This window comes from Callospermophilus lateralis, chromosome 18, assembly GCF_048772815.1.
Source record: "Callospermophilus lateralis isolate mCalLat2 chromosome 18, mCalLat2.hap1, whole genome shotgun sequence".
Taxonomy (NCBI): domain Eukaryota; kingdom Metazoa; phylum Chordata; class Mammalia; order Rodentia; family Sciuridae; genus Callospermophilus; species Callospermophilus lateralis.
The window spans coordinates 57,357,287-57,381,604 of NC_135322.1; the positions used below are offsets into that span (position 1 = coordinate 57,357,287).

Genomic DNA, 24,318 nt, shown 5'->3' on the forward strand with positions numbered 1-24,318 from the left:
TTCTTGGATGACTTATATAAAAGTTAAGCACACAAGCACATGTACATTTAACTAATGTAGAATTGTGTGTTATTTAAATATCTGTTTGATTCAGTTCTGAGAAGTGGAGTTTCTATTTAAAAGTTTAAAAAAAAAATAAAAGACATTTTCACATCCCAAGATAACATTGCTCAAGTCAACTGAGTGTCTAATGCAAATTAAGATTTTTCAAGTCATAATGCAGCCCTACCTTTTTAAAGTTTATTTTTAGTGCATAATAGATATACATAATAGCAGGGTTCATTTTGACATTTTCATAAATCCATATAATGTAATTTTCTCCATTTTAATCCCTAACATGATCTCCTTCTTTCTCTCCCTGCCTCCCTCCCTTGATGCCCTCTCTCTACTCTATTGATTTTTCTATTTATTATTTATTCAATTTTAATTGATACATTAATAGCTATATACAAAGTTGGGATCTCTGTGGTATAGTCATGCACACACCTTCTAGAATTCATTCCCCAGTTCAACCATCTTTTCTTTCTAAATTTATTTTAGAGATTGCATCTACTTTTCAATCTCTCTCAATTAGAAGCATTGACGGCGGGCTTTGCAGCATCTCACACCAGCAGCAAAGGCCTTCACACACAAGTATAAACAGAAAGACATGACCACATGACTTACTAGGCCGGACAGGAGAAAGCATTGCATATTTTGGGTTCAGTTGCTGGCTTGGTTCTTATATTGCAGAAGGAGGTATTGACTTGAGTATTTTGATCTCGTAAGCAAATGGCCTTTACACTGATATAACCTAATAAGACATCAGAAGGAATAAGAGTGAAAATTACAGATAATTACGGAGTTCAACTTGCTTCCCAAACTTAGCTTTGGATTTACCGGTGTTCTGATACTCTATTTAGGGAACAGAATCCAAAAATATTTTGTAAAAACACCTCCCTTGATATGACTGCAACTAATTTGAATTCCATTTACCTCCAAGATAATAAATTTTAATCACTGAATGTGTAGATTTTTACTTTTCAAGAATATGTAGATTTCAGCATCATAAAGTGATAAATACAACTTTTTGGAATGAGCAAACATAAAAAGGAAACACCTCAGCAAGCTTTAACACATCTAATGGAAAATGTTCTTCATAGAAAACCCACTAATGAATTATGTATGAAAAGGCTAAGATTCTGCTTTATCATGAAGCATCTTGTATTTTTTTACTGAATACATATCATGCTGCAAAACTTGGAACTCTGAATGTGCATTCCTGCCCATCAGCTGGAACTGTGGGCTTGTGGAATGATGTCCGACTTCCTTGCTTTTATTGTTCATTTTAGGACCACGTATTGGAGTATTGGAGACTTTTTTGTGTGTATGGATAACTGCATTTTTAGGTCCTCTAGTAAGAAAGCTGCCTCCCCTTTGAATTGCGCTTCTTTTTTATTTTGTGATAATTTCCCTTAAATGGACTCAGAGAAGCAAATTAAATGTCCCTCCTGCTATGATGACTGACACTCAGTCCAGCCACTTGGGTGCAAGCAGGTTTGCTTTAAAGAGGCAGGGATCACAAATACATTGGGATTCCCAGAAATTACTGGTATACTTCCATAGAATTTATTCATCTGGAGCCACCTTCTCTTATGCCCAGGGCTCATACCACAGTCTATGAATTACATGAAGACTTTGCTAAATCGAGGCAAGCAGGGAGTTCCCCGGGCACTTCTCCTGCATCTGTATCATGCTTGGATTTATTCCTTGTGAACTGAAAATGGATCAACTCTCTCTCCTTCCCAAGATGCTATGCTCTCCCTGGAATAGCAAGAAGCCATTGGAAATGTTCTTAAAGCACATTTGATATTCGAGAAACTGCTCACAATCTGAGACTAAAAGAAAAAGGAGCAGAGGGCAAAAATCTGTGTACAGCTTTATAGCTGTTCAGTAAGAAAGAATACAAAATGACATTTATGCCACAGTGGCTGAGACTGTCAAACCTATGAGTGTTTTCATATGTAAAAAATAGAATGATAGAAAGTATCAATGTTGCCTACTCTTGATGAAAGAATTCTGGGGAATTATCTTTCTTTCTAGCAGATTGCAATTGAAATATTTATTAACAAACATGTATTATCTGGTGATTATTTTCTACATGCATTTTAAAAATATTTTCTTGTATTTTGTTAATTAGCAAGGCTGCCTAAAGATAAGCCTCATAGAAGAATTTCTTCATTTTCTGTATCTTTGCTTTATCCTTGATTCAAAGAGACCTTGCTTTGCTGAGTGGGATGGACCCAGGAGGAAGACCTACTGTCACCCAGTGCTCCTGATAGTAGGAAATGAGCAACAAACTATCATGCTTTGGTTTCATGGACATGTTTATGAGCATGAACTTTCAGTCTTTCTCCCAAAGGAGCAAGTGTGACAATTACTGACACCTACAAATATGTGACATTTCTGGCATCTATATAAAATTCTTTCCTCATCCATGTTAAGTGGATGGTCGCCATTCTTTCCTGGCACAGATTATTTCCTGGATTGAACCCGCTTCTCTCCTGAAAGAGACTTTGTTGACCTTACCATGCCTTTACGCATGGGTGACACAATATTCACATTTCAGATGGTCATCCTAAATTTGCCTGGTATGTTCTCACTTGTCTTGATCCCACTGTCTATGAGCCCAGTGAGATGTCAGTAACAAGAGAAAGCAGGAAAGTCAGGAGTAGGAGAAAGTGAACTGTAATCTGAAAACAGAGACAGACAGAAAGACATAACAAGAGAAAGACATAACACCTCTCTCTCCCTCTTCTCTCTCTCTCTCTCTCTCTCTCTCTCTCTCTCTCTCTCTCTCTCTATATATATATATATATATATATATATATATATATATATATATATATATATAAAAACAAATGTATTTCATACATTTTCCCTCATAAGTTTCAAGCATGTAATTTTTGGGCTTTGGTGGTGATGGATTTGAACTTTGTGAGCATTTGTTCTTTTCTACATAGGAAATTTCTCCAATAGTACAATATTTATGTTTCACAGTGATGGTTCCCCTGGAAGAGAGTCGTTTGGTAACTTATTTAAACCAGGCATTGTTAAAGAGTCTTAGAGTGAAGCACCCTGTTCTCAGAGGAGACAGGCTTGAAAGATGGAATTAAGAAGTGGTCTACCTCCGCCGCAGGAGACGGAACAATCCGATGGCACCGTACTCCAGGTGTGCTGGTGTTTTTTTGTGGCTGGCTGAGTTCCATTTGTGGCCTTGGGAAGTGCATATTTCCAAGCTATCCCTGGGTTTTTGCCTTGCATCAGAATCTGGGGACAGTATGAGATAAAAATCAGAGGTCAAAATACAAGTCAGACCCTGGCATTCCAGAAATCTCGCTAAACATCTTAAAGCTATTTGCAAGTCATTTTGAGCTTAAAGTCAATTTGCTTCATTGTTCCCAAGAATGTTTTATGTCAATTTAAAGGTTTTCCATGACCCTTTAAATCCGATCTTTCATAAAATCAAACTATGATTTAGATAGATGCTAATATTCAAAGCACAATTTGCTATTTACCATAAGTGCACAATCTTTAACTCCAGGTATACTAATTGATAAAAAAAAATGTATATATATAAACACACACATACATACAGTTTTTACTTTCAAATGAAGAAAAAATATAGAGTCAGGTCTCCACCTTACTTAAACTTGAAGGTCTGGCACAGTCCACATCTGCTCAGTGGTTCCCCACAGATGAGCAGGATGAAGTGGCACCGACACATATTCATTTTTATGATGTATCTTGGGATGTTAGTTATAAGCTCTTTCCTGACTGTCAGTAGCAGGTGAGCGCAGGGGAAGTACCCTCAAGCCATAAGAATACCCCACTTAGAGTTGCCTAGCATCGACTCTAGAATCCAAATGGGTTTCCAATAGTTTCCAAAGAGAACTTGCCCCCAAATAATGTATCTGTTAACTGCGTCCTGGGCCTCATAGTACAGAAAAAAGAAAGCCAGAGTTGGTTTGGTAATATGTGGACTGGAATGGATTGAGTCTCAAAAACGCAAGGACTCGGGGTGAATCTGATGCCCTAAGGTCTGACTATGAGGATGAGAGCAATCTCTATCAGGCACTTCTCGGGTGTCATATACTCTGAGGGACTTTTTCTATGCATTATCTCAAAACATTCCTCCAACAACTCTATAATGCAACTGCCCGTTTTTCCACTGAATAAAATGAGGATATGTGCAAGATCACACAAGTCACTAGAGGACGAGCCTAAATAAAACCTCCCCAAAATGTGCCTCAACAATGCAATAGATCACCTTGGTTTTGATGTAGGCAAAAGCCCTTTTCTTGATGCCCTTTTTTCTTAACTACTCCTTTGTTTTTCCTTCCAAGCTCAAAGCATGAATATAAATAACTAGCTTTCTCCAGCTCCATCAGTCTTGTGGAAGATCCTTTACCACCAGAACTGGGCATTCATGCCCAAGAGGCAAAGCCTACTACGAGTTAAAAATAGGAACCTCTGGCTCTATCTCCGTCTGGTGGGATCCCACCTCAATTAAAATTGGTTGGGTGGTGGCTTTTCAAGGACCTCCACTGTACCAGTCTACTTTTTAGGATGCCACCAAATGATTTCTACTTTGCTATTAGCTTACAAGTTTCCAGGAACATTATGATTGACACTTAAGATTCCATGGTGTGGACATCACTTGTAAGGCAACAAAACAAATCCAGGTGCCACCCAGAAACAACCAACATGTTAATTGATGGACCTGTGTTTCCCTCACCCAAATTGAAACAAAATCTGAAACCACACAAGAGGAAGCACCATTAAAAAGAACAATGTCTGATACCATCAGCTGCCTATGAAAATCTTTTAAAAATCAAAGTCCCTGGGGTCTTTTAGTTTAGAAGAACTTTCTAGACTTTGCTCTTCCTATTTTTTGCAGCTAAGACATACAATTGTTCTTAGAATCATGTGTTCAACTTGCATTCACACATCTTGAATAAATACCGAGCTTCCCTTATCCAGCATTTCTAGTGTTTCTGTTAATGTTTTCATGTGGTATGAATGCAGGCACCTTAGAGTTTTATTCACCATCAAAGTAGCATTGGGGGCATTTAGAAGATAATCCTGGTGCTCCCTGATATTTCAACTCAATTTCTCCTTCATGAAAGTATATTCCAAATCTGATACTCATGGTTGTTATTTTCTTTGTGAAACAAAAATGCAGAGATCTTGTAGAGAAGAAAATCATGCGGTGTATCACATCTACATATAGGGCAATAAATACAGGTAAGTTGTGTGAGACCAACAGAAAGCCATGCCCCCTGAGGCAGGACCAAGTTACTCTGCAGTGGAATCACATCACACATGCAAATAAAGGGGAGAAAGTGTCAGCTGTTAGAGTCTGTAAACAAGTCAGGATGGCGCCTGGCAAAATGCCAGAGGGAGTGGTTTGTGAAATAACAAAAGCGAGCCATTAAGTGTGGATATTCCTTATTGGTTGACTGATGTATCTAGTTTATACTAATTAAGATAAGCTGTATGGAATGTATAAATATCGCTCTGATCCTACAATAAATGGCTTCCATTCCTGCTGTATCAATCTACACAAGTTGCTCATCAACCCCCCCCCCCCCCATTAGTTTGCTGCAGCCAGACTGAGGCAGTCAGCACTACATAGAAAGAATTTTACTTACCCATCTCCACTTTCTACACCACCCAGGCCCCCAACCAAGCTATATTCTGGTTTCTACTGACATAGGGGGAAGGATCCTCAGTGGAAATGCAAAGAAACTATAAAAGAAAAGGAGTTCTTGCCTTTTGAGCTTCAGGGACTTAGATATTCTGGTGATTTAAGAATGGCTTAGTGAAGTTTCAACAAGTACTTATAATATGTACTACTTCACGTTTTAGAGCCTGAATACATGGCATGTGGTTTCACTGCAAAAACATGCTGTGAACATGTTGCAAGATGCATTCAAGAGAAAAATCAGACTGAAGATGAAAGCATCTGTTTGTTTCCCTTTATAACAACAACAAAAAAATTCTCCAAGAGTTGTTTTTACTGTCTGCCTTCTCATTTCTTCATCCACCTGTTAGGATCTTCCTCCCAACCACATCACTGAAACTGCTCTTTCAAGGGCACCTTGTCATAACCAGGTAGTTAACAGTCCTTGTCTTACTCACCAATTACCAACATTGAACACAGTTGATCACTTCCTTTTTTTTTTTTCTCTAACCACAAACCCCTGCTTTTTACCCCTAATTTCATTAACCTCCATTACCAGTCTCATTTGCTGAATCCTCCTTATCTCTTCTCTCTTCATTGTCAAAATGACCTTCAAACTTCAATAAGTTCAAGCTCACCACATTTGGCTAATGGCCGCCATATTGGCTGCACAGCTGAATATGAACCTGGCCTCTAACCTCCTGTTAACCTATTTGACTGCCTACCTGGCACCTGTCCCTGAATGTTTAAAAGGTACATCCAAGTCCAACACTGAAATCATCATCTCCTCTGGCCCCAGAAAGGCTGCTCCCTTCCTCAGTCTCCTCATCCATTAAATGACAGCTAATTCTTCTAAACGTTTAGGCCAACATGGAGTGTGACAGCCACCCTGGACTTTTCTCACAACCCTCATTTAACAGGCCAGGACATGGGGTTATCTACACTTTCAGGACACTTCATATTACCTCTTCTGTTACGGCCCGTGTCCTGACCTAAGCCACCATCATGTCTCCTCTGACTTCCACAGTCAGGGAACTAAAAATAGCACTCCAGGGAGGAGGGGAGGTGACATCCTCCAGTGGAGGAGATGGGGCAGGCCTGCATGAAAGATCAATTCAGTGACAGTTAATGAACAGGTTCAAAGCATAGAGCTGTGGAGCCTGCGTGGGCTGGAAATCCAACACTTTTGGGAAGCTGCAGGGTTGCATCACAGGGACACCTGAAGTCACACAGCCACCTAAAGCAGCTTGGTTGCCATTAACAAACCATCTGGTTGACACTCTGGCCAAGAAGCTGCAAAGCAACCAAAAGAGATCTTATGTTTTCTCTGAGGCTTTCTATTCCCCACAAAGAACCGTCAGATGGTGTTTCCCACCACCCTTTCCCCCAAATTAAAATGGAAATATGAAAGGAGCCTCAGGAAAATGAAATACTTGAGCTAAAAGTAAGAAGAGCACTGAACAGAAAAATCTGAAGGCAACAGGGGGAATGAGTCCATTTCCTATTATCAAGGTTATAAGGCACCTATGTATCCAGGCAGAGCAAGATGAGAAACGGCACAAGGTGCTGTAAATGTTCACAGGAACAGGCAACTTTAAATTAGCAACTCATAAAACACGTGGTAGCTGGATGCCTGCGTGTGTGTTCCATTACAGCTTTATAGCCACTGGCATGTAGAGCACATTTGCTATTCTTAAATACAACGGTGCCTTCAGTGAGTGCATTCATAAATAAAAGCCATCAGCTTTACAACATCAAGGGACTCAAGGCTTGACTTCAGAGTCTATGGAGCTATCCATTCACAGGCAGAGCTGTGTGGTCATTTGGGCTCGGGGACAATATCTGTAAAGACCAGGAGCAAGCTCACTTAAGAATTTACTATGACATCAGTTCACCAAGGCCTCTTAAAGGAAGCCAGAGCTCAAGCAGGTAGGCAAGGAGGCCGGATGTATAAAAGGTGAGCACATGCAGTTATCACACAGGATTATTCTCTTCTCAGGATGAGTTCTCTTCTCTGCCCTTTTCCTTAATCTGTATTATTAAGGAGGAAGGGGACCAGGGACAGAGCAGAGCAGTTGCCTCCTATCTTCTATGTCATGCTTGCAATCCCTAGGACACCGGCTGCCTGCCCGGTTGAAAAAAATCTCTGTGGGTCTCTCCTGTTCTCAGAGAGACATCATTTTATTAAAGAAATCAGTCTCACCCTCAGGAATAATGACCCATCATTTATGGATCCAATGCAAAATGAAAATTCAAGACCTTTAGCAGAGCATCAAAGCAAACCTAGGGCCCTTCTGAGCACAAGGTCACCTGTGACTCTGTAGGTCCGTGGCCAGGAAACCAGTTCTCCCAAACTTAGAATCTGGGATCTCCTCACGTGGATTTTCGGTCAATGAGTCAATTTTTTCAAATTCTAAATGACCCTTTGGGCTAATAATAACTTCTCCTTGCCTTCACAGACGGAGGCCCTATGCTCCAATTTGCTGGCCTGGTTTACTCCTAAGTACATCAGTGTGACCTTCGTTTTAACTACAGACAGCACCTCCACTGGGAAGTAGGAGGAGCTAGCAGAGGTGTGCACTAGCACACGGCTGAGAGTCCAACTTCTAAGAGTTCTGGAGAGTGCACCTCGCACAGGACATACTTTGAAAATGAATACCCATCACCTATGAATATTTTTAAACCCTTTCAGAGACCTTGTCAAGAGCACTCGGGGTCCCAGGAGCACCCATCCTGCCGTCATGGCATGACGTCACAATGATGCCACTCCCGACCATCCCAGGCAGCACGTCAGACGGTGTAGCCAAGCTGTTAAATGCACAAATCTGGAAAGACTGCCAGTGATTCAGTCTGCTTAACTGGATTTAATCCAAAGAATTTTCCAGCCAACTGGCATCGGGTCTCTAATTTACAGCTGGCAAGTAACCTCCTTAAATGCTTCCAGGTCCTCAAAAGAACTGTTTAATGTCTACCTTTAACACACAAACCACCTGACTTCAGACACAACACTCAGCAGCTTTTGACCGCAGGGTGCAGAGTTATAAAATTTACAGCTTCTGAAGTTGGAAAACCACAGAGGAGGCTGGGATCTACCAACTGCCTTCTAAAGGGGGTGGGGGAGGCAGTGATGTCGTTTCTGCCTGGGGCACACAAATTTAAAACCCAGGACACTTGGAGTAATCTTGGGTAATTAACTTCTTTTTCTTTTGCTTCCACTTTTAATTTTATTTAATGCATGCTAGGAAAACCTGTTTTTTTTTTTAAATCTTCCATAATATATTTTATTGCTTTAAAAATAACAAGAGCAATACTTATTGAGGCTTCTTGTATGCCAGGCAAAGCATTATAAAATACATTCTCTTTTAAAATTGATATTGGTATTATAAAAAGGCTCTATTAATATTCTAGTAGAGTGTAGGTAAATAAACCAAAGCCCAAGGTCTCAGAGCTGGTAGGAAGCAGCCCTGGATTCAGCTCCCTGGTGTTATCTAACTACAAACCCTGACATCTTAATGCTCACAACAATGCCTCCCAAACACTGTGTTGGTGGCCAGGATTCTAATTTTAAATTTTAAACTGTATTAACTTTTGGAAAGAATTTTATCTCTGGGATTCAACAGCAAGCTAAAACATTACTTTGTGATATGGGAGTCAGCCCTGAAATTTTTACTTCTTGAACATGCTATTATTGTCTAATTTAAACAGGATTCTTAATCTCCTCTATCCATTTCCCCCCACCACCAGCCTGTTTATTTTATTTAATCGCTATTTGAACAATTGCAATATAACAGACTCTACTGGTTGGTCCTTCCTTGATCAGTCTCAAGATTGCGCCACCTTACATGTCACAAGGAGGAGCCGTTTTGCGGTGCCATGAGGTTAAAAGGCATCCAGTTCTCTTAGCCTTCTTCTTGCTTTTGCGAAGCTTGAAGAACGTGACCAGGTATCATCATGGCTATTAGGTGTGAGTGAGTCGGCTTTGACAAGAGAGGGCAACAGAGACCCTGGCCGGGGACTTGGAAATGCGTCTGTGAGGCTGCTTCAAAGGTGTGGGCTGACGCACTGAAGCTCCCCCACGGCTCTAGGTCAGCTCATCAGCATTCCTCAAAGTGTAGCGAACAGAAATAAATAGCATCCTCCAGCCCAGCGCAGGGGTATCTGCCACAAATTCACCAGAGGCCCCTGCTTCAAACAGCAAACGGCCACCTCCAGACAGATGATGCGCCGTGGCCAGAGGATCTGGGAATCGTCCTCTCGCATCTGAGTTTTATGTCATCTGTTCCAAATTAATTCTCCCCACCTCCTGGACTCTTTTGTGTTTCGCGTCCTCACTCAGGCCACGCTGCTTGGCTAAACTCCTCTCCCTGCACTGATTTAATCTGGAGGTACATCGTCACTCATCCCCTTTACCCCGGGGAGGATTCAGCCGGCAGGGTCACGAGGAAGGGGCTGGACCAGAAGGTAATTAATACTTGGTCGACGGCGCTCACACACTATCATCTCATTGATCAATGTGCCTGTCCACCTGGTCCCCCGCCACCCCATCATCATCTTTTGCCAAAGAGTGGAGGAAGTTGTTTATTATAGTAATTTTCTTTAGATGTCTTTTCCTGCCTCGAAACTAGCCTGGGGTTAACCTATTTCTCACTTACTGTCCTTGTGACAGCCCTGGCGTGTTTCAGCTGCAGGATTCTCCCTCGGTGCACGATCAAATACGAAGGGGCTTTCGAAGAGTTAATGACTCCCTTCTGCTGCTTAACACGGAGGAATTAAAAAAAAAATGGGGGGGGAGGCAAATAAAGGAGAACCTTTTAAAGACATTTTTAAAAAGCATCACTGTAAAAACACGGAGGATCAGATTTCAGCTGCAGACTAGCAACGTGTGTTGTCATGTCGTCCTCAGACAGGGATGAAGTCACTTAATAATGAAACACTCACAGCGGAGTTCCTCACGTCCCCTCCAACTGCTTGACAATTTGATAGAGAAGATGACTCACTCATTGTTGTGTGTGCACGTGTATATGAGACAGAGAGACCGACACGGACGGAGGGTGGAGGAGAGGTGGCAAGAAAGCTGGTCTTCAGACACTTCGAAACCATGTGTCATCTCTAAAGGGACACCTCAGCTGATCTCAAAATATAAGACGTTTTGCATGAGAATCCTTAGAGCCAAGGCCTAAAATTGTGTATAGTGAACAACCTTTTCCACAGTGCTTAAACAAAGCACAAAGGGAGTGACCTTAAATTCCCTCCATGTAAACCTCAAAATGGAAAAACGCTAAGTTTTCAGCCCCCCACACAAAGCCCAGCATGTATGTCTACTTCAGAAAAAAATGAGTATTTGCAACCAAGTCGTGTATATTTCAACTCTGGTTCTCAGTGTGCACACTTCCATCACTTCAAAATGTAATTCTAATGCTATGTTTCCCCAGTACACACCAGGCTAGGCTTTTGGGGAGTGCAGAATTAACACACATGTATTCTTGTTCCCAAGCCCAATAAAATAAACATAATACAGGAACTACTGACCCATAATATCCTAAACACTATCAAAATATAAGCTCAGTTTTTAATCTTTCAGATGACTAACGCTTAGATATTTTTTAAGTCCAATTAGATTTTTTTTAATCTTTATGCCAGACTTCTGTTGTAGAGAATAAGTCGAAATAGATGGAAATTGTCCAGTTTGTGAAAACCATATCTACAGAGATCTCAGAGAGCATATAGTTGCCAGATTAATGTTTATTTCTTCTTGTGCTGGAGCATGTGTGTGTATGTGACTGGTTTTTTCCCTGAGCAATGAAGAAATGTGTCATTTTTACGGACGTGTGTGTACATTTCAAAATAGAAATGTGATTGATGGGCTTAAATAATGCCTAAAAAATCTAGGGCCTAAAACAATCAGACAAATCCTTGATTACCCTGAGGATTGTCCCCTGGCCACTGAGAAAATCAGTGAGGTCGGCACTGTTTAAACTGACATCCACCTGCCGCCAGGGTTGAGCCCATCAGCGTAAGGGCCCAGGGAGAAGGACTGTCTCTAATAGAGACCTCATTATAAAGTCAGACTGGCTCGTGACTTAGGGATAAAAGTGAAAGTCTGTTTCCCATTTCATTTAAACATTGAGCTTAGACATCCTATAAAGTTTTGACATATAAAAATAACCAGAAGCAGAAGATAACTTTTATTTGGTGTCAGGCCATGCCCTTATGTCTTGGGGTTACCTGACAGCAGTCAATTACTCCCAGGATTGCAGTACTCTGCTCTGCACTGAAAACACCCAGGAGTATGTGTAATGATCTGGCGAACCCACCATCCCGGGACGGCAAAACCGCCTCTCGGATTGAGGTGAGCCTTCTGTGAACCAGCAGGTCGGCCGCCTCCTATGGGGGAATTATTCACACGGACCGGGCAAGGCGAATATTTTCAGGAAACACACCAATTCCTCAAATGCATTGAAGGGGATCCAGTTTCATTACTTTACACATGCTCTTCACTGTACTTAACTTTAAACCGTAGGGTTCTGAGGCCAGTCCTAAGAGATGATCAAACACAGTGGTTTTTAAAACATGTACTATAGACATCCAGGGATCTTCAGAGGACACAAGTTCTGGTCCCTTGGCTCCCAACTTTCACAGCAGAAGTTCTCCTCTCATTTATTTATTTATTTAGCCTCAATGTAAGATTTTTCAATTTGAAAGAAGGTTTCACTTTTTTTTTTTTTTTTTTGGCACCAGCAATTGAACCCTGGGGAACTTAACCACTCCCTTAGCCACATCCCCAGCCCTTTTATATATTTTATTTAGAGACAAGTTCTCACTAAATTGCTTAGGGCCTCACTAAGTTACTGAGGCTGGTCTTGAACTTGCAATCCTCCTGCCTCAGTCTCCTGAGCTGCTGGGATTACAGGTGTGTGCCACCGTACCCAGCAAGGTTTCACTTTTTACGTGAATAAATTTGATCACTGGGTGTCATTTACTGGGTGTGCCTGTGTGTTCTGTAATGTTCTAGATCCTATGTTGGCTGTGAAAGCTACAAAGAAGCCATCATCTAATAACACAGGGTTACTGGTTCCACACCGCTACAGGGCACAGTGGAAGGCTTCTGGTCATCCCGAAGAAGTCACTTCCCAAATGAGAGACGGAGGACCCAGGTGATCCATGTGATTCCTCCAAAGCCACACAGTGGCTGGGAGTCACATTGCCAACTATGGTCCCTGTCTAACCCACTATGCTTCCAGAAAGAATAGGGCCCATGGACCAAGGTTGGCTCTGAACATTCCTTAGACTTGAGACCATAAAGTTCGACGGCCAGGATTTGTATCTTAACCATTGGTACTTCTTATCTGACCAATGGGTACCCCACTTCTGGTTCATTTCTTTTAATCAGGAACAAAGAAGAAAATTTCTTTGATATTAATTACTAAATCAATAAGTCTTGAGGTAGTTGAAAATAGGAATTAGCTAAGATACTGGGAGGATATGCTGCCGCCCATATAAGTGAAAGAGGAGCCTGACTCTCACAGTGGAACCCTTGTGTGCCTTGGCAAACACTCTGGTGCTGAATTTTACACTATAATGAGAACTTAGTGAATATGCAGTAATTTTAAGTGGCCAAAGAGAAAGTGCTTTTGTTTGTAGACTTATACTTTGTGTGGATGGAACAGCATTTTCCATTTTGGTAAGTTCCCACACTCTGATTTCAGCGTCCCACAGGATTGTAAAACATATTCGACATTTTTTATATTGGAGTGAGCGTTTTTTTGGCTCCCAAAGTATTCATTTTGGTTCAATTGATAGTTGCTGTATGGAGAGGCATATGAACTTTATTTAACTTCTTTTAAAGAATCAAGTCATGGGTCACTTGGATATCAAGATATGGTCTAGTTTTGGAAAAATGCAATTCATTACTTATTATAATTTAAAGTTTCTGAAGTAACTATGCTCTATCAACTTTGGAGAGATATAAGCATGTGATTAAAACTGACCAGAAATTTGATATTCTCCTGAGAATAATAAAGTATAATTTAAATATTAAAGCTATTAACCCAAATTCTTTTAAAAGATAAAATAGACATAATACGAGGTTACTGGAGTTGATTTTTTTTTTAACCTTCAAATGTACTTGTAACTTTTGAATGAAACCATAAATCCTTTAAAAATACAAATAAGGCATGTCTAATTAATCATGCAAGTTTCTACCCACATAGTTTTCTGACAGTTCACATTTCAAGGACAGTCATTTAAGCTTTCATTGAATCTGAATGAGCACATAAAAGACTTTGGAAAACAATAGCCAAGCAGATGTGACCTTACTCCACCACAGTGAAACTAAAATTCTATATTATTACAGATATTATTCTAGCTTGCTCTTCTTGTATTTATGTATAATAAAAATATATATGTTTGAGCCAGGTGCATTGGCGCATACCTGTAATCCCAGTGGCTCAGAAGGCTAAGGCAGGAGGATGGCAGGTTCAAGGCCAGCCTCAGCAACTTATTGAGTTCCTAAACAACTTAATGAGACTCTGTCTCTAAATGAAAAATAAAAAGGGCTGGGGATGAGATCTTGCACCCCAGGAACAACTCAAAGGTTTAGCTCTTGTCAAGGCTAAATATGCAGCTGAACAAGGCCGGAGCTGCGCTTAAAGAAGGCACAAAGAGGCTCAGCCCCAAGCTGGGATACCCCCAGTGACAACAAGTCAGTTGTTGAATTTGGTCCACACAGGCAACAAGGGGAGATCAGGTTTTAAAGATGAAAGTAAGGAGCTCAGTCACCTTGCTTGGCACGTGCCATCATTTCTCGTCTTAGTCTCTGTTGTGTTTTTTTTTTTTTCTGCAGAGAATATATGTTTAAAGCAAAGCTTAGATTACAAACAGAGCTGGGGAACACGGGAAGGGTTTTGTGTTTATGAACAAAACCAGAGAGAGAAAAAAAAAATGGCTGATTGTCACAAAGTCGCAGAAAACCCATTCCTCATCAGGAGTGATTCCACTTTGTTCTGATTGCCGGTGGCAGAGGCCGTGAGAGGCTTCTAGCCCTGCTTCCTGAGTCAGGATTTTTTTTTTAAATTTCTGCCCCCCTACCCCAGCCCCAGAACTCAGCCTTTGTACATTTGCTTAGTGATGGATCAAAGGCCTCTTGGCACCACCAGGGAAGCCATGTGGCTCTGACACTGGTGCCTTTCAAGCTAAATGTATTTCTCAGAAGGGAAAGAAATTTGCTGTTCAGATGCTTGATTTAAAAAAAAGAGGGGCAGGGGAAAACCCCAGAAATTTTTTTTTTTAAAAAATATCAAGAAATTTTTAACTGGGGAGTCAAATCTTATGCCTTTGGTTTAATTAAAGTGTAATTTTAAGGGCCAAAGTCCTTCTTGACTCCATATTACTCTGGCCTTAGTCCAGTATGATTTGGAATTCCTGCTCTCTCCCTGTCAAATGAAGAGCTGGGAGGGACAGAAGAGCACCCCCTAGTGACAACCTCTGATCAGTGTGGAGAGATCTTCAGGGATCTTCTACCACGCAGCTAAAGCCCCAGGACCTGGTATCCTGAGTCTGGAGGACCATGGTAACTCATGATCATGGTCCATAGCTGCGTTTGCAAACTCAGACATTTGCTAGGTCCAAACATTTTTCTTAAGAGATTTAGAAATCCATTTTTTTTTTTTTTTTTTTTTACAAAAAATCACCTGATATTAAAGCACTGGTATAATCTCATAGGATCTGGGAGCTAGATTGAGTCTGTGATCACCAGCTCCAGCTGATTAACTATAGCCTGAGAGTTAGTTATAGATTTTTATTTGTTTTAATATATATGTGATGTGCTCAGAGGCCAATAGTGATGATATTGCTAGACATTATATGCTCTGAGCTTGGCAGGCCCTGAGCTTATCTTACATTATCCTTAATTAAGCATAAGGGCCATTTAGATATAATGCCACAGTAGCAAGTGTTATTTGGTCTTTTTATAAAGGTGGACGTTGAGCAGCACAGAGATTAAGTTACTTGCTGGGCTTACATTAGCTGCTCAGGGTTAAGGGTGGGGTCAAGGTGCTCTTAATCTTTGGGTCTAAAGTTACCTAAGGATGTGTATGTGTGTGTATGTATGTATGTGTGTGTGTGTATGTATGTGTGTGTGTATGTGTATGTATGTGTGTATGTGTATGTGTGTGTGTGTATGTGTGTGTATGTGTATGTATGTGTGTGTGTATGTGTATGTATGTGTGTGTGTGTGTGTGTGTGTGTGTGTGTGTATGTGTGATTTGCCTTCTACTCAGTTTCCAAGGTAAAGGCTTAAGGCTGGTGCTGCTCCATTCCTACCAGGTGGAGAGCGACCCTTCCTGGGGCAGCCCTGTGCTCCAAAAGCAACATCTCCAACCCTGTCAAGTATTCTTGACATTGAAGGGAAAGCGGGGGTTTTGAAATCTGAAGAACAGACTCCGTGGTCTTGCAACTGGGTATCCCTGGTTGCCTCTGGAGATCAGCGGAACACTTGGAATGTATATTGAAAAAATGACTTTGCACAGCTTTTGAGTACAGGACGCAGACACCGATTTTAAACATCTTAAAATCTGGAAGAAAACACGTGCAGTCGGAGCAGGAATAGAAAAACACCTAGGATGGTGGATCCACTCCTGTCTATGCACATGCAGGTGCAGGGGGGAAATGAACTATGAGAAGCCAAGGTGCTAAGAGATGGGCCTCTGCATACAAAGTCCCGCCATGCCCATGAAAAGGGTCCCATTCCCAGCTGAGCCCGGCTGCCACACCAGGTGTACGTTCCCCTTCACTGGTGGTGCCAACCAGGGTTCAGCATTTCCTTGCAAGAACTGTTCTTGGCAGTGGTGATTATTTGGCTACTCCCAAGAGGCAGCTTATCAAAGAAAACTGGAACCTAAGTGCTCCGCTCAGTTAATGAATGATACACGACTGTTACTTTAGGTGTTTTCAGGAACCGATTCATGCGTTCATTCCAAGGCCGCTTTGATGTACTGCAAACACATGGAGGACGTGTTATTGCTAGCTACTCTTGAATATCAAAGACACAGGTGGAATATAAAGTGGCCAGAACGGAACTTCTCCTCCCCAACCCTGTTTGCAGGCATCCTCCAGATCCGTGCAACTGGTCAGAGCTCCCACCAAAGTCTCAAGAAAGAAGCCCCTTCAACCCTCTCCCTGAGCCCACCTCCCACCGGTCCCTAGTAACCTTTCCAACGAGGTCCTGCTCTCAATTCAAAAGAGTCTACAAACAGGTCCACTTCCTCAGTTATGGTCTCAGTTTCAGCTTTGTGCGCTTCTTTCCTGGAATTCTAGAAGAATCCATTTCTTTTATCCCAGACTCACTTGGTGCCCCTCCAGCCACCTACCTACAGAGCAGCCAGAGTGAGTTTTTAAAACCCTCACTTTGGAGGGATTCTGATCTTCTTAGCATGAAACACAAAGGGCCTGCTACAGATTAAATGTTCTCTGTGGCTCCCCTCTCACCCCCCCAACCCCGGGGCTCTCTCCCCACACTCCAGCTACATGGAACATTTTTTTAAATTTCTAAAACTTTAACTCTCAACATGGGGTTATATATAATAGCTGTATCTTCCACCAGAATGTCCTGTACTCTGTCTGGCTTATTCTACACGTTAAAGTCTCATCCTAGAGAGCGTTTCTCCACCAGCTGCCTAATCCAAAGACAATCTCCCTTTCCTTTTCTTACCCTTATTGTCTTCCACAGGACCTACCTATAACCCTGTGTCCATTTTTGTACTTACTTGTGTAACACTATACTGTACTTTCACACACTCTAAGCTTCAATAGCAGGGAGATTTAGTCTTCTTGGTGTTTTTTTTTCTTTTTGGCACTGGGGAGTGGACCCAGGGGTACTCAACCATTGAGCCACATCCCAGCCCATTTTTATTTCTTTTATTTTGGGACAGATTTTCACTAAGTTGTTTAGGGTCTTACTAAGTTGCTGAGGTTGGCTTTTAACTCACGATCCTCCTGCCTCAGCCTCCCAAGCCACTGGGATTACAAGTGTGTGCTACACACCTGATATTTTTTCCTATTTGATCCACAAACATATGCCTGGTTTAATATCAATGCGGGACACAACAGAAGCCCAGGGCATGTGACATAGAGTGACTCAATGACTAATTCATGGGTATTTGTACTTTTCTGCTTTCTAACCTTCTAACAAATCTAATAATCCATTGGTGAAACTCCAAGATGTTACCTAAATACTCCCCAAAGAACTCAACACACATGGCACCCAAACTTCCACATATGGGGTAAGAAACTTGTCTTCACTGCTTCACCCACTGAACTATCAAGAGCTGCAAAAAGCCACCATCAATGTCACAGTCACATGGTATTTGTTCAAAGAATTGTCCGTCCTATGGTGCATGGAAGATATACGGGTACCCCTGATTAGACATAGAGAATCTGCCTCTAATAATTTGCTTTACTGATTACTTATCTCAACAAAACATCTGCGGCCATGAGTACACACAGGCTATAAGTCCCATGGAAGGGACACTTTCCTCAGTACCAAAGACACAGAAATTACAAATATGTTAACAGAATAAATTACTATACCCGAGCCATAAAGGAGGAAACAGAGACTTCTAAGCAAAAACCATTACACTAACTCCTGATAGCAATCCTCTTAATATTCAACTTTTAGATCAAGCTTTATGTCTGAGTTGGGAAAGACACACGGTCATGTTCTCACTGTGTTGTGAAATCGGGGTGGCAGGCATTTCCAAACAGTACTCTGTCTATTTCTCACTGTATTTCCCACCTCTCGGATGCTTCTGTACCTCCCAGGGAGCATCCACAGCAGTTTTGTGTTGAGGAAAATCTTACTATGCCAGGTGGCTGAGCCATTCCAGCATCTTTGGTATAAAATAATGTCATGGGTAACAGAGTCAGAGTCAGAAAGACTTTAGATCAAGCCTCATTCCTGCCACTTAGATGTTCAAAGAATTATCCATCTTAATTATCCATCCCACCTAATTCAAAAACAATTTCCATTTCATTTTCTTACCCTTATTTTTTTCCACAGGACTTATTGCCACCTATCCACCTATAACATGATCTCTTTAAGGCTTAATGTTCTCATATGTAAAATGGGGATTCATAAACTAATGCATGACATTGATTAGCATGATGCTCAAATACAAGGAGACATAGCTGCCTTTCTTCACACCCAATCCCATATTTTTCTGGCAAATCAGTGAGGTAAGTGCTTTGGTTTGGGTAAGAGTCCCCCCCAAGGCCCACGTTACAGGCTTGGCCCTGGTGCATGCTACTCGGAGGTGGTGGAAACCAAGAGGTGAGACCTACTTGCAAGTCTTCCAGTCATTCATGGGCATGTCTCAAAGGGGATATTAGAATCAGAGTCCTCTTCCTTCCCTCTCTTCTACCTCCTGGTGACTATGAGATGAACAGTTCTACCATGCACTTACCATGAGGTGCTACATTACCACAGGCCCAAAAGTAAACCAGAAGTAAACAAGCCAAAGTAAACATTTTCTCTTTATAAGTTGATTATCACAAGTATTTTGTTGCAATCACTGACTAAAACTCTTAGGTTTTCCACCCTCATTTTTCAAGTAAGAAATGGAAACTCAGAATGACAAACATAAATGCCTTGTTTCCAAAGCATTCACTATATGCAAATATCATTTCTATGCATGCTGAAGCAAATCACGTGCCTGAGGGAGCAAACCATCAGTCCCGTTTTCCCAATGGGAACAAAGGAAACTCAGAGACATGATGACATGGACTAAATAAAACATAAAACAGAATCATTTTGCGGTCATTTGCAGACATGTTGGCTGGGTTTATTACTGTCATTATTACCCATTAATAATGTATTCAAATTTTCTTAGTTCTTGGGAAATCACAACCTACAAAATTATGATGGTTTAGTCTGACAAACTCTGTGGACACTCAAGCAAACATTTTCTCTATTATATAACTGCTCCTCCCAGGCTAGCTGACCTGTGTCTTGGATAACTACAATGAACCATCCAATTGACAGACACAGATCAAGGGGAATAATTTAAAAAGTACTCCTGCTGTATTCCTTGGAGTTCAGGAAAGCCAAGCATGATGGTGAGGGGCTGGCATATAAAATGGGAAAATCAACACATTCTCCTGGAAGTCCAATGACTTCTGATCTCTTCTCCAAAATGGAATTGCTAAATGACATTTCCTCCTTGTACTTCCCCCCCAACCAATAGTAGAGATTGTGTGCTTTCCCACCAAGCCATGTCCCCAGCACTCCCATCCCTTTTAAAAATTTCTTGAGACAGGGTCTTGCTAAATTGCTGAGGCTGGCCTAGAACTTGCTTCATTCATCTCCTAGAGCCACTGGGATTCCAGGCATGCACCACCACACCAGCTCCTCCTTGTGCTTTGAAAGTTAGCCTATTAGGAAATAAATTTGGAACAAAAGGATGGGAGCCCTTTGAGCTAGCTCAAATTAGAGTCTTCAGTATAAATGCAGCTAGAAGCATTGAGAACTGAATCAACAGAAGGGGCTTACTTCAAAGACTAGCGTCTCATTTGTGGGTCCTGGTGCATACAGACGTTCCGGCTGATTAAAGGAGCGCTGGTATTCAAATGTGGTCCCAGCAAAGGAGAAGTCCCCGGGCCAGTCAATGCTCCAGCCCCCTGTGAGGTAATACTTTTGACTGAGGCTTCGAACAGCAAGGTAACTGGAGGACACCTGCAGCTCCTGGATCTCAATGCTCCGGGCTCCCGCTGGAATGACGACCACTGGATAATATTCTAAATGGAAAGAAGAGAATATTTCTGTAGTCTACACTGTGCATTGGAGAAGGGCAGCTACAAGCACCTGCAGAGGAGAGGTGTCCATCTTTATACCGCAGAGTTTTTGAATCATTAACTGATATTTGTTCCCATTCCACAAAGTCAAAATGAAAAATTAACTCACTTTCAAGTGGTAGAAACATTAGAAGAAAATACATTTGGCTTTTCCAGTGTTTTACCAAGCAGGTGTTTGCAGTTGAGAGACACGTCCATCTGGTTCCTAGCCCACTGATGTGGATTAACAGGGAACTAACTGTAGGCTGATAGGGTGTGGCTGGAGGAAGTAAATCACTGGCGGTGGGCCTTTGGGATTCACATTTTGTCCCTGGTGAGCAGAGCTCTCTCTGCTTCTTGTTCGCCATGTCCTGAGCCAATTCCCCCCACCCCCTACACTTCCACCATGATGTTTTGCCTCACCTTGGGCCCTGAGTAATGGAGTTGGCTGACCATGGACCAAATTTCTGAAACCATGAGCCAAAACAAACTTTTCCTCCTTTGAGTTGTTCTTGACAGGCATTTTGGTCATAGTGACAGAGAGTTGACTGACACACCAACAAAGGCCACAAAACTCAAGAACACTCCTTGTTCTTTTTCATCTCACTAGAAGAAACCTAGTCGTGTATCCCTAACAGTGAGCCTCAGAAAGCAGGGATCAAAGGTTTCCTTTACCCAAGATGTTTAGATAATTGCTTTGAACATTCATGTACCACTGTGAGCACAGGTCCTCTGACTTTCACAGTGAGTTTCTTTGTTTTGCAATGCTCGTGGGGACTAGGATAAGCTGGTTGGCACATTTAAACGCAGAGTGGGACGACATTCCTTCAAAGCATTTCTGAGATATGCTATATTGGAAAAACTCCCGTCTAAAGACCATCTACCCTCCCTTGTTCCTGCAGGAGTGACAGAAGCTCTCATCTCGGTGTGTCTCAGCACCGGTACTATGTTAGTGTGACTTGAACTTGCTCAGCTGCACCCACGCTTCACCAGCCACAGCAGAGAAGGAGCAGCGTCTCTTACCATTTGCTTTGTGCTGGTTGAGGTACAGGCCTTTGTAAAACTTGCAGGTTGAATTATCACCTTTGCAAACGCCACACGCATCCAAAACTGCTTTAGAGCCAAGTTCATGATCACATCCCACTGGCTATGACCAAAAAAAAAAAAAAAAAAAGTGAGAAAATATGAAATCGGAAAAGTCAGTGGCTGAGAATAACTAGAAGGTGCATGTTTTCTATATTTATTGATTAAAAAGTACAGTGTCAAGTTTCTCAAATCTTTTATCCACCATTATTGGACACGTAACGGAGCAGGTTGCATGCATTAGCTAAGACTCTATACCTGTGAAAGTGGAAAAAAATTACTACTAACGCCAGGTGAGATTTTCGGGCCGGCTCTGACTGGACAAAATGCTGGACAGCTGGACAGCATACCTACATCCACACACTCCCCCAGAGCTCAGAGTCAAACTGAAATGGGAGAGTGAGTGAGCACCCGGCAAGAAAGGAAAAGAAATAGCTCTCTTTCGAAATACATATTTTGAGGTTCTAACATTCTAACAATACAGCGAATGTACTTAGAAAAATGCAGAAGTTTAGCATTATTTACGTTCTCCTTTTTTTTTTTACTTCACTATGGAAAGTAGGCTATTCTACACGTAGGGAAAAGGACTGAAAGAGAAACCTGAAATGACTAGATAGGGGATATGCAGAAATCGAGCCAGGAACCTGGAGGTGGCATTCCTATCCCAATTAAACCTTGCCTGCAGAGAATCTCTCACAACACTCCTGACAGCATCCATTTACTATGAGGAAACGCAGCAGGGCCATACCCCCAAGGCAGGAATGTTCACTTACTTCACAAATCCCATCAATACAAATGTCGTTTTTGTGGGGGGAGCAAGGAGTTCCGTCTTTCACCTTGCCAGACATTGCAAAGAAAAATTCAAAGTTCTCGGCCTTGCAGTACAGTTTACATCGATCTTCCTCTAGAAGCAAAGAGATAAGCGTGGACATGGTCAAGGGAAAATTGCAAGGAAATGCTCTGATCATCAAAAGGTCCATTAAGTTTACTCAGCAAACCATGATCAAAACAGATGATGTTATACACAGTTTCATGTGTGTGCATCTGCAGACCCACATGGCCATGTAGCTTTTAAAAATATGAACTCCACTTAACAATCCAGGGAAAGGGAGCTGGAGCTCAGTGGTAGAGTGCTTGCCTAGTAGGGGTGAGGCCCTGGGTTTGATAGCCAGCTTGCAACCACCACAAAAATGACCATTTAACAATCCATGTAAAGCCCATCCTTGGTGACGGTCACCACATATAAGACTGGTGGATTGTGTAACTAGTCTCTTGGATAGTGAATCTTCTAGGCTTCATGGGCCGTGTGCCAATGAAACTGATTTTAAGATACAGGTTAGGCCATGGTTTGATTGCCTTGATTTAGGACTGGACTACTTTAGATATTTATTCCATCTGTAAAGAGGAAAATTTTTAGGCACTTCATTAAAAAAAAAAAAGCACACTGACAATCATGTTCAGAAAACGCATAGAGCAAAACCATAACATGAAGAAAAGAAGAAGGAGAAATAAAGACTCCTAAAGGCAGAAAAGGAGCTCGGGGTGACCGTGAAGGCCCTCAGAAATTTCTAAGACCATGGGTAAAAGAAAAAAAGATATTATTTTTACGGTGCTCATGTTATCATATCAGAATGAAGTTACTATGTCAACTTCTCAAACAGAACGCGCTCTCTTTGGCTGGGAATTCCAGATGACGTCGCTCACATGGGACCTTATGTAGGCGACACCGAGTGACATCCCTAACAACAGTTTTACAACAAATGTGTAAATAGATTGCAAACAGTCATGATTCATCAAAACCCCCAATAAAAGACAAAGTCAAAAGTTAATGTGAAAGAAATTAATTTATTATGGTTGAAATATGTAGATGTGTGGGTGGATTAAGTTTCTCAGCTATGATTTTTGAAAAAAAAATATCAGATTTAATGCTTCCTAATTTCTGCACATGAGATTAGGAAGTTGGATGACACACATCCTCTCTTTTCTCTATCATTCCCAAGTATTAACATATTCCAGAAAGCTCACATTTTCCAGCCATATTCCTGGGAAAGTTTATGAACTGATCCATTAGAAACAGAAAGAGAAAAGGTGATGGGGTGGGTCGGGAGAGCTCACTAATGTAGAACAAGGGCTGTTTACAATTACAAATAAAGTCTTCCCTTGCTCTTCTTCAATGGCAGGAGTGTCACAGACCCTCAAGTCACAGTCAGTCTCTTCGGATGTAAGTATAAGAAGAAGAGGGACAGAGCCGATGTCCTTAATTTTTCTATCTCCCTCCCCTGGGAAGAGTGATTCCAGAGGCTGTGGATGATACACACTCTCTCATGCAACTTACAGATCACCTCCTACACAAAAAAAGCTCAGTAAACATCTGTAGAGAGAATAAGTGAGATTGCATGCTCCCTATTTAGTGAAAACTGCAATAGGGTTAGTAAAAGAACATCGAAACCCAAAAGCTATTCTAACTAGAGTGAGATGAAATTGCGGTGTAATTCCAATTTGCGTTTTCCTGGTTGCTGGAGAGGTTGAACACCTTCTCATACATTTGTTGACTCTGTGTGTTTTATCTCTTGAGAAACATCTGTTTAGTTTAGCCCATTTCTTGATTGGTTATTTGTTTTCTTGGGGTTAAGCTCTTTGAGTTCTTCATACATTTTGGATTATTAATCTCTATCAGCAGAGCAGTG

The 24,318-nt window shown here is 41.5% G+C and overlaps 1 protein-coding gene across 1 annotated transcript in view; it reads right to left on the minus strand.

Annotated features, from left to right (window-relative positions):
• The window catches only part of Adamts18 (ADAM metallopeptidase with thrombospondin type 1 motif 18), a 134,401-nt gene that overhangs the window by 22,134 nt on the left and 87,949 nt on the right, over nt 1-24,318 (minus strand). Inside the window, exons 13-17 of the mRNA XM_077105688.1 lie at nt 22,405-22,535; nt 21,572-21,695; nt 20,268-20,512; nt 3,168-3,309; nt 667-793 (exon numbers count right to left, since the gene is read on the minus strand). Coding sequence (XP_076961803.1) covers nt 667-793; nt 3,168-3,309; nt 20,268-20,512; nt 21,572-21,695; nt 22,405-22,535 — 769 coding nt within the window. The remainder of the gene's footprint in view (nt 1-666; nt 794-3,167; nt 3,310-20,267; nt 20,513-21,571; nt 21,696-22,404; nt 22,536-24,318) is intronic.